The sequence below is a fragment of the Lupinus angustifolius genome, chromosome LG04, assembly GCF_001865875.1.
Source record: "Lupinus angustifolius cultivar Tanjil chromosome LG04, LupAngTanjil_v1.0, whole genome shotgun sequence".
Taxonomy (NCBI): Eukaryota; Viridiplantae; Streptophyta; class Magnoliopsida; order Fabales; family Fabaceae; genus Lupinus; species Lupinus angustifolius.
The window spans coordinates 26562575-26576934 of NC_032012.1; the positions used below are offsets into that span (position 1 = coordinate 26562575).

Here is a 14360-nt window from a genome sequence, read left to right on the forward strand (position 1 = left end):
GAAACAGACCCAAAATTGATGACCTTAAATTATTAAGAATTCCTCATATTATTGTTCAACCATGAAAGCAATAAACAATTTAAAACTCAATATAATCGGTTCCATTTTTTTAATACATAAAAAATGGGAGCAGGTGGAATCTATAGCAGAAATAATTGACAATGGAATCAGATTATTGCAACTCTACCAATACTAGAAACAATACTAGAAACAAATTCTTAGCACTGAAATTGTAGTAATTATTATATAAAAAGATTGAAAAATAAGCACAAGGAATTTGATAACTCATAATGGAGATAAAAGAGATTCCTCTTGTTATTATATAACACTAGTAATTAAACCCTAGAGAATGGCAAAGTAGTGAGACCCAAATGCAGAATTTTCTCCCAAATGTATTATTAATGGATTAACCATCCATGCAAGATGCTTTATCACTACATTACATTCCCATGAGCACCCAAAAAGTACCAAATATTATATAAATAAAAGACAAGGCTGGTCCTGATTCAACAGGGTTATGTACAGCCACATCAAACTTTACAATTAAAATGACTGTTATTAGTCATCATTTATGCCACAAAAAAAGGCAAATTGTAGCATTCATGGGACCTAAATTCCTTCCTTGTACACAACACCTTCAAATCAAAAACATTCTTTTCTTAGCATTTTCATAACATGATGAGGACAAAAAAAGAGATAGATCATTAACATGTTTTCTAGTCATTAATTAATGGAACCCTCCTCCTGTAGCAGTTGCAGCCTTGGCTAATTCCGGTGGTGGAGATGGTAGTAGGACTATGGATAATATGCCACTGGCTGCGGCCGCCACCGCACCCACCACGAAAGCTGGCAAGTTACCACCACCAAAAGCAGCATCCCATGGTCCACTAAGCACTGATACAATCATCTATATAGACATATGTGTGCACACAATTAGTCATTAAAAATTTACCCTATAGTTTAATTTAAACTTATTATGAAATAGAGTAATTAAGTGATAGAACATGAAATGAAGTTAATTCTAACCTGTGGTATGACAATAGCAAGATTGAGAACTCCAAGAGATAACCCTAAATTTTTTGGACAAAAGCACTTTAGTTTAAGATGATTTCTATCAATATATATACACCAATTTAATAGTATTGCTTAACTATAAATGTTTATGATTATCTTCTTACCTTGGCCAGCACCAGAAGTGATGGAGAAAATAGATGCCAGAGCAAAGGGTATGCTGTAAGTAATCTGAAATATGTATAACAAAGATTGTTATTAGTTTTGCTACTACTTTATCTTACATATGCATAAAGTTTATAAACTTTTTCTTTGGCTTGTTATTGTTTTTTATCACTCTTTGGAAAGAAATGAAAGAGGACAAAAGAAGTAGCTATTTTTTAAAACAAGGTAGTATCACGGGAAGCTATGCTAGTTGTAGCTTATGCATATGACAAAGTATTAAATACAGTGATAATAAATAAACTCTGACATTAACATTTGGATAAGTAAAAGGGTGCTTTCTTTTATTTTCATTATTGAGAGGATTAAATTGGGATAGGGAATATTGCTACCTTCTATACACCTTTATTCTAAAATCAGTCTATTAATGTTATATATGGTCTATAGTTAAAGTCAAAATGATGAAAATTTATAATAAAAGAAATCACAGCAAAAACAATATCATCAAATATTTTATAGTTATTGTTTTCAATTCAAACAAAAAACATGACAACAAGGAAATAAAAAATTTCAAGTAGAGTCCAAATAAGTTTTGTAGCACTCAGAAAAAAAAAATCCTCGGATTAGATTCCAGATTCTCTGTCTCTTTTAGTTTTACTAGGAGGGACCAAGGCAACTATTAAAATCTATACCAGCCACAAAAAACAACCAAGGTTGGGATCCTAAACTTCACATGACTTTCATTCATACTAGGGCCACCCCATTTGCTTTAGCAAACCCAAAAGGTTATAAAAAGGACAAAGTGTTTTCTTAACTCTTCCTATTATCTTCTTCTTGTAAAAAGGAGACGGAGTATCATCGGTTCTCATAATTTTCTTGTTTTCATATTCTGAACCAATCAATTTTATAAAATAATATTAAAATATTAATTTATGTTTTTATAAAAAAAGTTAAATAAATGAAACTTTCTTGTTGGTTTGTGACACTCAAATGAGACGAGGACATGTCATCCAAACCATAAAAAGAAAACAAGGATTAAGGTGATTATTTTTATTCAAATTTTCAATAACAAAAAAAAAATGTGATTTCATAATAAATAAATTAACATAAATATTATTATATGTTGCATTTTTGTGTGTTATTGTGTAATATTATATGAGAGAATCATTGCTAGTAAAAAGGAGTCTCTTTTCTATATTCACGTTATTTTTTTACCTTTAGTACCTTCCACCAACCCTATTACTTAACAACCAAAAAAACCTTATGAAACAAAATTACATGCAATGAATATGAAGTAATTTTCTTACCGCTAGAGGGATACCCAGAACTGAGAAAAGAGTCAACGCGCCAGCTTTGATAGCACCGGTAGGTGGAAGAGGATCAGCGTTTACATCACCGCCGGGGAACTGCCGTGAATGCTCCGCCATTTTAGTAACCAACACCGTCATGGCCAAGGAAATCGCAAGTAAGAAATTAACAATCCCCCACAACCTCTTCACGCCCCCAACTACACGCGCCAAAAACTCAACCCCAAGTGATGTCACACCTAGAACAATTGAGTTTAACATGAGCCCTAATGCTCCGGCATGGACTCCCATATCGTATGACTTTGAAGCCTTCCCATTCCCGACTTTCCCACCGTATATCTCTTTACCCATCCAATCAGTGTCGAATAATAAGAAAGGAAACCATGCAATCCAATTAAGACATGTCACCAATAATAGAATCCACATGGGACGCTTCAGTTCATGAAATGCACCGAATAATTCTCCGAAACATTGTATCCCACCGTCTTCCTTCACGTTAGGGTTTTTCTGATCAGGAACAAGGGCTCTCTCCTTCACGTAGATCAACGCCGCGGTTGTGAGTGTGAGAAGGAGAATGATGGAGAGGAAGAAGCAGCTTTTCAGATTGGCGCAGTAAATGTCGCATGCTTTCGTCATGGTGAACGGGAACATTCTGTGGAGGCCACTGAATGAACCGGCGGCATAGCCAAGAACGTTTCCGACAGCCATAAAGAACGAGAAGAACGCGTTTGCGTTTCTCGTTTTCCGGTGATCTCCGGCAGATAGGTCAGCAAGGAGTGCTCGGCAAGGTCCCTGCAGCATATTATTCGCCACATCGAGGATCCAGAATCCAACGACAAAGATGGCTATAGCGCGTGGCCGGGATTGCTTGGCCAAGTTATCACCGGTAGCGTGACCGAGATCAGCAGCGTAACCTATAAGGAAAACGGCAACAGCAACGGCAAGTGCACCGGCAGCGATGAAAGGACGACGGCGACCAAATCGAGAGGTGCAACGATCGGAATGGTAGCCGACGATAGGCTGAACAAGCATGCCGGAGATGGGGCCACAGAGCCATATGAAGGAGGCCCATTTATGAGGTATACCAAGTAACTGCACATAAGGAGTGAGCAGAGAAAGTTGAAGTGCCCAACCGAATTGAACACCAGCAGCTATGGAAGCAACAACAATGATCTTACGTAGAGGACTTGGCTCAATAGGGTCCAAAGTCTCAACATTAAGAGAAGGCTTAACAAGGTTGTTGTTAGTATTGTTTTTGGAGAGAGGCTCCATTATCAACGTGTGTGTGTCTGTCTAAGTGTGTTTGTGAATATGAGTTATGGGTTATGGTTTGGGAAGTGTTGAGAGAGTTGGGGGTTATTATATAATGGGTTGGAGAATCTGATGACTATAACATTGAGAAAAGTGTTGTAGGTAAGGTGGTGAGTGAGGACAATGATATCACATTTTACTACGTGAATAAAAGAAAAATTCTAAAATTAAAATATAACAAAAAGTCATATTTTGATTGGCTTGAGATATGGAATGAGACGTCATTCGGGATATATGATCTCAATATGTGAGTGAAGGTTAAATGGTGTAACATAATTGAATGGAGATCACCTGCCCCAAGATTTGATGTTTCATTATATATCAATCCTATCAAGAAGTGCCAACTAGTTAAGAAAAAAATCACAAAAACAGAAAATAATTTTTTAGTATTACTTATTGTAATGTGATTGACTTGAAACATGAAAACATGAATTGTTTGGGATGTGATGATTGTTAAAGGTAATTAAGGTCTTATCCGAATGTGTTAAAGTCAGTGTGTGTGCGTGGACTTGTGTTGTGTTGTGGGGAAGGGTTCACTCTCATATTTAATATAACCTTTTTCCTAGTTTGTCAAGTTTTGCACTAAATTCCCCTTCTCTTCAAATACACGCTTCTTTTATTTATATACATACGTAAATAATGGTGGGGTACACTTAATATTCATTTACAAATTTACCATAGATTTCATTCACTTTGACTTTGATTTTCACTACAGCCTTAATAAAGTGAGGAGGTTCTTGCAGATATTATGCTACCCAAAAGTTGGTGTTGGGCAAAGGTGATTGATTGAGGATTTTTTTAACTAGCAATGGTAAGAGGTGTTAGGATAAGGGTAGAGATTCGAGGCTACTATTATTGATCATAAGCTGAATTTGATTGTGGATAGAGATACAATATTCAATAATTCCGATTTATTTATTGTGTAGTTTTTGGTGAAACGTTGAGTAGATTATCATTTCTATTACTATGTTTCAATTAGGTGTGAGATATGGATATCAACTAACCCTTCTTATCTAAGTTGAGTAGCACAAAAGAAATGTAGTTTTTTGGTGAAGAAGTGATCAGATCTATAATTAGAAATGAAGGACAAAGACACTAAAAATAAAATAAAACATAATATATGTTTCTATTCATACATCATGTGTTCCAGAAAATTTGGATATGGATCCATTGCAATCATGTTTAAATTGCACTAGATCTTATTCTTTTAAGAGTAAAGTTCTTTAAAATAAAATTGTAAAACTAAGTCCTTAAATTTGTATCCTTAATGATTATTAATAAAATCTGGTGCATTAGTTTTTAGAACTGCATTCCTGTGAGGACTTAAGTACAAATATTCTATATTGTTCATGTTAAAACTTTCTGCATATACCTTTGATTAAGGATTTAAGTACATTTCAATTATTGATTACAAGTGGTCCAATTGTGAATGTTTAATCTATTGGTCAAGTGGTATAAATTTTAGTGTTAAACTTTATAATAACCAAACAAATTCGAGTATTAATAATATTAAACTTTAATTTGCTCCCCACATCAATTGTCCAAGTTATTTTTATCAATAAGTCATTGGTCTAATACTATAAGCACTCATTAGATCTCCAAGGTCAAAAGTTCGATTTTTGGGAGTGACATTTATTAGGATGGACAATCACGAATCCGAAAAAGATTAGTTATTTACCAAAAAGATGGATAAATATTATTAGTAGTACAAAAAAAATATAATTCATTTTTGGGTCTGGTGTAGGACCCCAAAAAACCTGAAGCAGTTTGGGTATTGATGGTTGGTGCATGGTGGAGACAAATACCAGAATTAATAATATTCGACTTGGTAAGGTGCCTTAACAGTCACTAATACATCAGACAAGAATTATAATATAGTTATTCTTTGAAAAAGATTGTGCAAATGGTTAAAATTTTATGGGTGGTGGCCAGAAATTAAAAAATTAGTTTAATGAAAACTTTAGTAAAAATCATCATAACTTGTAATGGATTGTGAAATCAGCAATTTCCCTAATAAAATAACTTGATAAGTTCCTCTTCTTAGGGACAACTATCTATAAGATATGTTGGGATTAACGTTAACAAGAACAAAATATGATAAACGAAACACGAATTGTTTGAATTAATATGTTAAAGAAATTACCTTGGTTTCCAATGTGTTGAAGTTTCTCGATATACAATTATGACTGGTAACTTGTAGAGAAAAGTATAAGTTACAGGTTTTAAACGATTATAGAATATTTTTGCTTTGTAAAATATTAAAAAAAATGATTATTATAAATTAACAATCATTCCTAATCATGTATATGAATATCTATGTTTTTCACTTTTAAAACCACCATTATTGTTTTGAGATTAATATTATCTTATCTATTACTTCTAATAAAATAAAGTGGATGTCTTCCAATTTTTTAATTTAATATAACCGAAGAATAAAATGCAGAATGAATGCTTCTATATACATTTTTGTTGAAAAGAAAAATAAACAGAAAAAGCGATCAGATTCGAAAAGGAAATATCTATTTCGTTTCGTATTTAATTTATGTTTTAATTTCTCATATTATTTCAAATATTTCAATAAAATAATTTTTATATTTTACTTTCCAACTCTATATTTATTTATTATTAATTCATTTATCTTATATATCTCTAAAAAAATAATTTAATTTTCATAATGAACAAAATAGTTTTTTTAATTAAATATATTCATTTTTTGCATTACTTATTAACCTCTTAAGTTGTCAGTATAATGTTAAACATCACATATTTGGAGACAAAGTTAGTAAAAGTGAAAATGAATGCAAACACAGAGAAGGTCATAACAAACCCACCGACAAACATTGACTAGTGGGCCCGGCAACCGAATTGAGTGAATGAAATATATAAAAAAATTATATAAAGACACATATAATAATATATAATATTTAGAAGTAAATATATTTATATTTTTTATACTATTATTTATCATTAAATTTTAATTAAATTTAATATTTTAATGTTTTAATATATATTTTCATAGAAGTTTTTCTATTCTGAATGACATGACGACGATGTATTAATGTGATGCCGTCATTTTCTCCCAAACAAGTGTCCATTCAAATTGATGATGACGATACATGATAAAAAACAAAACTCAGAATTGTGTTTTTTTAAAGGAGATTTGTGTGTTTAACTTTCATATAATTATTTATCATTTTCCCAAATGAGTTTACCACCGGAGGTTGGAAGATTTCCTTCCAAGATATATTATATAAGTTTTTTTTGGTACTAATAAAAATATTTATTCATCTTTTATATAATGAACTAATTATTTTTAGAATTAATGATTTTTTTCCTAATAAATATCGCTTACATAATGTGTATTACTCCACTCTAAGATATACTCTTATTGGAAAGATCAAATTAGGTTTGACTCGTCCTTCAAAACTCGAAAGATCAAATTAGGTTTGACTCATCCTTCAAAATTAAATGAGCATGTTTAGGTAAGAAAAAAAATGGTATTGGTAAACGTTTTTTAGGTTAGGTGAGGATAAGTCTTTATTCGTTACTGATCATACCCACCCCGATTATTATGCTATCGTTTCCTATGTTATATTTTCAAACTAGAATAACAACATATTCTTGGATCCTAGCTCCTTTGTTTTTTTTTACCTATTTATCCTAAGAACAAATTTATAAGTTTAGACTTGTCAATTTTATCACAATTCAACGAAGAAAACCTCACATCTTGCATTGTTTTAATTAGACTCCTTTGCATTATAGTTTAATTAAACCTTAGAATAAGTCTGAATCCAAAATATAAAAAAATCAACATTTAAGGATGGATAATTTACCCCGATATATTTGGGTATTACGGGATCATGACACTTTTTAATTCATTTGGCTAGAGAAATTTATGAAGAAAATAAAATTATGACCAAAAATAATAATGTTACATATGCATGCTCCTCAATTTCTCTTCACGTAAGTAGATTATTTATACGAAGGTCCTTCTGTTTAACAATGATTTTGAGATGAATATATATATATATATATATATATATATATATATATATATATATATATATATATATATATATATATATATATATATATATATATATATATATATATATATATATATATATATATATATATATATATATATATATATATATATATATGTGGAAGTATGTGAAGGAGAAATGGAATGAGAATGTTGTGGATGAAAATAGCCCTAATGTTCATGATGTCGATGAAGGAGTCATAACATAACTTGTTGGAAATAGTGGTGTCATTTTCTAGCTACCAATGTTTCCCTCTCTTCTTATTTTCATGATGAGAAATCAAACTCAAATTATAAAAAACGTTAAAAACTGATTAGACTTTTTTCTTCCTTTTTTTTTTGTTGATAGACCCATCAATCTTTTTCTTGTCTTCTACGCACTCTTCCACCATATGAAGCACAAAAACAGCCAAATGTCATAGACCGTAAGATACAAGAGATGATATACTTTAAACTTAGAAAATATATATGTTTTTCTATTTTTATCTATTTGTTGAAGATTAGTTTGAACTACATCAAAGTTATATTTAAATATTATCTAACAATTTTAATCGGTCAAAATATAAATCTTATCAAAAGATGCATTTTAATAATTTTAGTATGATGACGATGATGTTATAATATAAACAACTTATAAGTCCAATAAAATAAAGATTTTGTAAATAGTTGTGATGTATTTGTGAAAACAAAACAGGAAAAAAGTTCCAAGGGGGATTACGTGTGAAAGAGAAATTTGTGATAGTGGATTTTGTTCTCTTAAGTGTTGATCTTTTCTTGGCATGATATATTAATTTTATTGAGGCAATTATTTATATTTTTCAACCAACATTGAAGACATGAAATGAAAGATAACCGATTCATGGGGGACCAGCTAGGCACGAAAGGTATATGAAAGGTGTCACTCGAACTCTCTAAGTGAAAGGACATTCCCTTTATATAGTTGATCTAATTATGTAAAATATGCATGTGCATTGAATTCAGAAAACGTTTGTCTGAAGTGGGAGTAGTGCAATATAAACACTCAACAACCTCATTCTTATTTTTACTTCCCGCATGTTCAAGTGATACATGTTTGATTATCCTTAAGTAAGGTCTCGGGTTCAAGTCTTGTAAATAAAAAATATATACTAATAGAGTTAGTCTCACATACTGTGGATGTTCCCAACTCGGATATAATTGCCTCAATTGTAAGGATATAGGTGGGAAACCAAATTTTTTTTCATCTCATCATATATACTATATATTTTTTATTTCTCATGCACCATTAATCTAATTGACTAGTGATAGTAATAATTCTCCTAATTTCTTGTTGATTATCAACTTATTGTTTTTTATCTGGAAGAAGAAAAAGCAAGAATCCTTTTTGATAGATGAGTGGAATAGATATGTGAGTACAATTTTTATTTTATTTAAGTGAACCCATACAATAATTATTAAAAACAAAAGAAATTGAAGGAAGTGGTAGAAGAATATATATGTATAATTAAATAAACCAGCTACCACAGAATCAAATGCTTTGTGAAATGATAAGATTTTAGGGATATAAGTGGGAGAAAAACAAAAGTGATATGACATCAAAAGATTAAAGACAAGATCCGGGTATGAAGAACTTAATTCACATTCTTTTAGATGTTTATCAATATTCTCCATGATCCGTTTCAATCGTTGTTCTTTCAATTCCAATACCAAAACATTAAACTTTTAATTTTCTAAAAAACCTTTGCTTTTTTTTTGCCTTCTTTGAAATGCATAATTTAATCCTGAATATATAATTGAAAACTCTATGTTACTCTTTTTACCAAACGGGTACATATATTACTCACTATCTACGGCATGCATTGATATATAGCACAAGTTTTTTATTCTTCCATTAAGATTGTAGAATATTTTTTGTGGTCTCACTATTGGCTTTATCGTAGATTCTCTTGTGATTACAAATTGCAGAATGACGTGAAAAGATTGAAGAGAATAGCTAGGTGAGAAAATAATATCTGAACTCTCAATCTTTTCACCTTACTTAATGGTTTATATATACAAAGTTTTTTTTGTTCTTCCACTTGGACCTAATAATGCAGTTATATGTATATATACAAAGTTTTTTTTGTTCTTCCACTTTGACCTAATAATGCAGTTATATGTATATATATTCAAAGCTAAAGGAGAAAACGAAATTATTCTCCCAATATGGTTTTCTTCATTACGCCTATGAATATAACAACTATCTTGTGTTCTCATTATTTCTGGGTGTTTATCAATTTATCATAAATAATTTATTCAAATCACAAAAAATTCATACAAATTATATCAACCTTGGTATTTCAAATTATCACGCCACCTCTTTTAGTTATATATAATATATATTATTACTATCTATCCACGTTGTTGTAACAAAGTGTTTTTTATATTCTCTTATGACGAAAGAGTCATTATGTTTAAGTTAAAAATGAATTCATTGGATTTGAGGCTTAGGGAAGAGGTGGGACGAGGTACCATAAAAGTTTAGGATTATAAAAATATCAAAACTTAAGTGTGCATTAGTCCAATAATTTATTATATAGGCAAAAATATTTACAAATGATAAAATAATAACAACCCAAATAATAATTAACTTGATAAATATAGAGTATAAATAAATTCAAATAAAATGAAATTAACTGAGTCATAAATAAAATAATATTTATTAATTCAAATATCATATAAATGTACTACATGATAAGCTGAGATTATTGATTGTTTGGAAAAATTCTTGAAGAAATCAATTCCAGGTGAAAACATATTGTTCTCCTACTTCAAAGGGAATTTTCTCAATTTTCTTTATTTTCAATAAACTTTTTCATTAAAAAAACAATTTCAGCTAACAACAACAATGTCTAACTTAGTACATGCTCGAGTTTCTAAAAATGTAAAGGTTTCTATTATTACAATGTGTATAGAGAAAACTTCATTGATATAAGTAAATTCATTTCAATCATCTTCATACGATAAGAGTTGAGTTCATTTATATTACAGAAGAGTCCAATATTAAAATATGAGAATGATAGAAAGGATGTCCATTCGAGTTTTGATTAGTTTTTGAGTATCGAGAGTGGTTGATATACACAATCTTCCCTGACTTAGTGGGCATCACTCTTGATGTTAGATGGTGGTCCAAGAAGCTGGAGAATAGCTATGTATACCCGTCACTGGTGATGTTTACCTTCCATGTTCCAACCGCAACCTCGAGCTATGAGAACAAACCACAGTTGAAGAAATTCATGTCAGGTTGGCTGGATTCTTTACTTTTGACACCGACTTGTCCACTAGCTACATGTTTTGTACATTATTAAATTATGCTCTCTTTGACTTTATTTCTTTGGCTATCACTTCCTTCATGATTCTTTCAATATGGCCCGTGAAGTTGGTAATGAAAGTTACATTAATTTTGGTTTATCACATGCTAAAATGTCTCCAAGATCCTATGCATTTGCCCACAATTTTGTCATTAGGCTAAAATGTATTAAATTGGTGTGATGGTTGTAGTTATTACAATGCATATACTACAATTTGTAAGTATTATAAGAATTACATTAAGTATGTTGGATTTGTAAGTATTATAAGAATTACAATAAATAAGTATGTTCTATAAGGAAGAGATAATAAAAATAATTTGACTCCTAAAATAATAATAAAAATCCTTGCACCCTTAAATTTTTTGATGCATATATCAGAATCCATGTATAATACTAAACTCTTCAGTATTGGAGAGGATCATAGCCCGATTGATATAGCCATAATTGTGAAGACCAACAATGTAAGGATCTGACTGGATGGTCTAACCAATCCAACTATTGATCAGAATTGTAAATGGCTCTAATTTGTAGTCTTACCGAATGAGGGGTTGAATCACTTTGAATCGGAAAATTTCTAGTTCGACCGTGTTAAATTTGATTAAACTGAAATAATTCGTGAAGTGAACTAGATTGTTCATTAAAAACTTAAGAAAAATTTCAAATGTTTTGTTTTATTCTTGTCCAAAATAAGAGAAATATGCTACTTCAATGTAATTATACATAATTACTAATTATATAAAATTTGTATTGATATATAATTATATATTTATAGATAATTATTAATTATATGAGATCATATGATCCTATCAGTCAATTTAATCGATTAAACCAAATATGATTTGATGTTTGACCAAGAGTCGGGAACACTACTAAAATTACAATGTTTTACTTCATTTGGTCCTGAAGCCTTGGTTTAAAACCTTAAATTATGTTTGTTTAGATTTTGTGCGACTAAGACGTAGGTAAGAGAAGTTCTTCACTAAGATAAATGAATAAGGTGAAGATACAAAAAGACTTAAGACTCAATTCTTTAAAACATCACAATTCTATGTCAAGATATAATATTAAATTTGCTTATTATGGTTCTGTATTGTATTACATAAACTAATGTATTAAAAAGTATAAATATATAATAAAATTTCAAAATATTATCTTAATTATTATTCCCTCAAAAGAATGCAATATGAAAGTCATTATCAATATTTTTATTTATTAAAAAAACTAACAAGTTTCATATCTTATATAACATAATTATTTTTGTGATCATTTTGAAAAGTAGTTTTTTATGTGATTGAGAGATCACCAAAGTTGTTATAATAATGAATTCTTTTAATAGATCTTGAATATCTCATGTTTAAGTAATTATACTATCTACCAACTATATTATATCTTGGGATATTATTAGTTATTATTTTTATCGGCAATAGTTAGTATGTTAGTATTTTTGTTATGGGCGAGATTTAAATCTTCAACCTCATTTACTACCATCATTCATCATAATCATCAATTCACCTTATAATTTTTGTCTAACCCAAAATCTCTCACACTCTATTCTTTAAACTATTAATTATGCATCACCATCAAACTACCTTATATCATTATATTAAATATATATAAATGGTATTATATTAAATATATATAAATGGTAAAGAGACTTTTCCTCTATGTATTTAAAGCCTTTTGTAATTCTTAGGGGATTGTGGACAAAAAAAGTTTAAAAGTATTTACCACAAGGTTATAATAATACTTTTTTCTACATTAAAAATTTTCACTTTACATTTTTGTCCTCGACCCTTTACCCATATGTTTTAATTTTCACAAACCTCATATTTGAAAGCTCTTAACTAAAATAGATGCTCCAAACATTTGTTTTAGTAAAATATTCTTCATACCTCCATGATAGTGATACATACATTTTAACTTATAACTTGTAATTAAATTACCCAATTCCGAAAAGGGTTTGGTATTGCATGTATTTTAACTTTACCTAAATAAAGAGACAAAAATGTTGTGTAGATGCAATTGAGCAAGCAAACTCAATCACTCAAGTGGCACCCACCACATAGTTCTTTTTACTTTTTAGACAAAGAAAACATAAGAAAATAAGAAAGCAAATTAGCCATAGTTCGGTTTAGGTGACGACTACTTCAAATGGTGGCCCAACTCATACAGTATACAAAAAATTCCAAGTTGGATGAAAGCAACTCTAGTGATTACATTTTATTTTATATATTCCCTAGGAAGACAATTTCAATAACAATTGAGTTTAAAAATCAATTTATGATCCTTTTATGAGAATCTCCAATAAGATTTAATAAAAACGTTATACATTTGAAGTATAAATGAAAAATGTTCATTACTATTCTACTCTAGATTCTTAATTAATTATGTAGTTCATTTCTAATCGGTATTCATTTTATTAAAGTAACAACCCACTAGGTTAGGCTTTGGACTTGAGTGATATAATTGAGTCAAAATTTGATGCTTGTTTATCAATAAATTTTATTACTTTATATTGATAAATGATAAGCAAAATGACCATGTGCATTTGATCAAGTTGGTCATTTTTTAACTTGAATATGATGTTTTTATGATTACTGATCCAACTAACCAATTATTAGGAGTTAATCTGTCACTCATTAAATCAAGGAAAATAATTTCTGAGTCAATTATATGGATGATTGCTGTTGGGAGTGGAGTTTGAGATGGAGAATGTACTTTATAAGTGGAAAAAACAAAATTTTGACAACTTTGTGAATTTCATAAATTCAGTGCCTCTTAAAAAATGTATCAAGTTGTTAATTCTACATATTGAATGCACAACAATCTTTTTATGGACAAAAACAATTTTATTTAGATGTATTAATTAAAAGTACATGATATTACAATACTAAGTTAAAAATACACAACCATTGATAAACTCTTAAGTAACCAATAAGGCGTTGGTCTAATAGTGTAAGATCCCGTTAGATTTTCAGGATGATCAAAATGTCAATGATTTAATCCTGAGAGCAATATTTGTTAGGAGGGACAGTCAAACAACCCGAAATAGATTAGTGAAGGGATACAATTAATAGTAAAAAAAAAATACTTTTTTTAAGTAGTTTTGGCCTATACAACAACACAATTTTTTAGGTTCTCTTGTACTGTTCTTGGCATGAATATTTTTTTCTTTTTTTGGTTTCCCATAGGTAT

General features: G+C 29.9%; 1 protein-coding gene and 1 long non-coding RNA gene across 3 annotated transcripts; one reads left to right on the plus strand and one right to left on the minus strand.

Annotated features, from left to right (window-relative positions):
* Nucleotides 373-3826, minus strand: LOC109346724 (sucrose transport protein SUC8-like). Of its 2 annotated transcripts, none has more exons than XM_019586453.1 (4): nucleotides 2481-3825; nucleotides 1179-1242; nucleotides 1027-1070; nucleotides 373-907 (listed from the first exon to the last, which is right to left on the minus strand). In XM_019586453.1, exons 1-4 carry the CDS (start codon nucleotides 3750-3752, stop codon nucleotides 728-730), a joined length of 1560 nt encoding a protein of 519 aa, XP_019441998.1. In that variant the 5' UTR covers nucleotides 3753-3825; the 3' UTR covers nucleotides 373-727. The 2 variants fall into 2 exon arrangements, with proteins under 2 accessions (XP_019441998.1, XP_019441999.1); XM_019586454.1 differs by lacking the exon at nucleotides 373-907 and adding an exon at nucleotides 951-970 and having other exon boundaries at nucleotides 1005-1070; nucleotides 2481-3826.
* LOC109346726 lies at nucleotides 1911-2424 on the plus strand. Its single transcript, XR_002107550.1, has 2 exons — nucleotides 1911-2009; nucleotides 2348-2424. It is a non-coding gene; the product is annotated as an uncharacterized LOC109346726 (long non-coding RNA).

Coding starts and splice junctions, on each gene's coding strand:
- LOC109346724 (XM_019586453.1), bottom strand. CDS start 3,752: ATGGAGCCTCTCTCCAAAAACAATACTAACAACAACCTTGTTAAGCCT. Junction 1,243..2,480: donor TTCTGGGTATCCCTCTAGCG/GTAAGAAAATTA, acceptor TACATATTTCAG/ATTACTTACAGCATACCCTT. Junction 908..1,026: donor TTGCTATTGTCATACCACAG/GTTAGAATTAAC, acceptor ATGTCTATATAG/ATGATTGTATCAGTGCTTAG.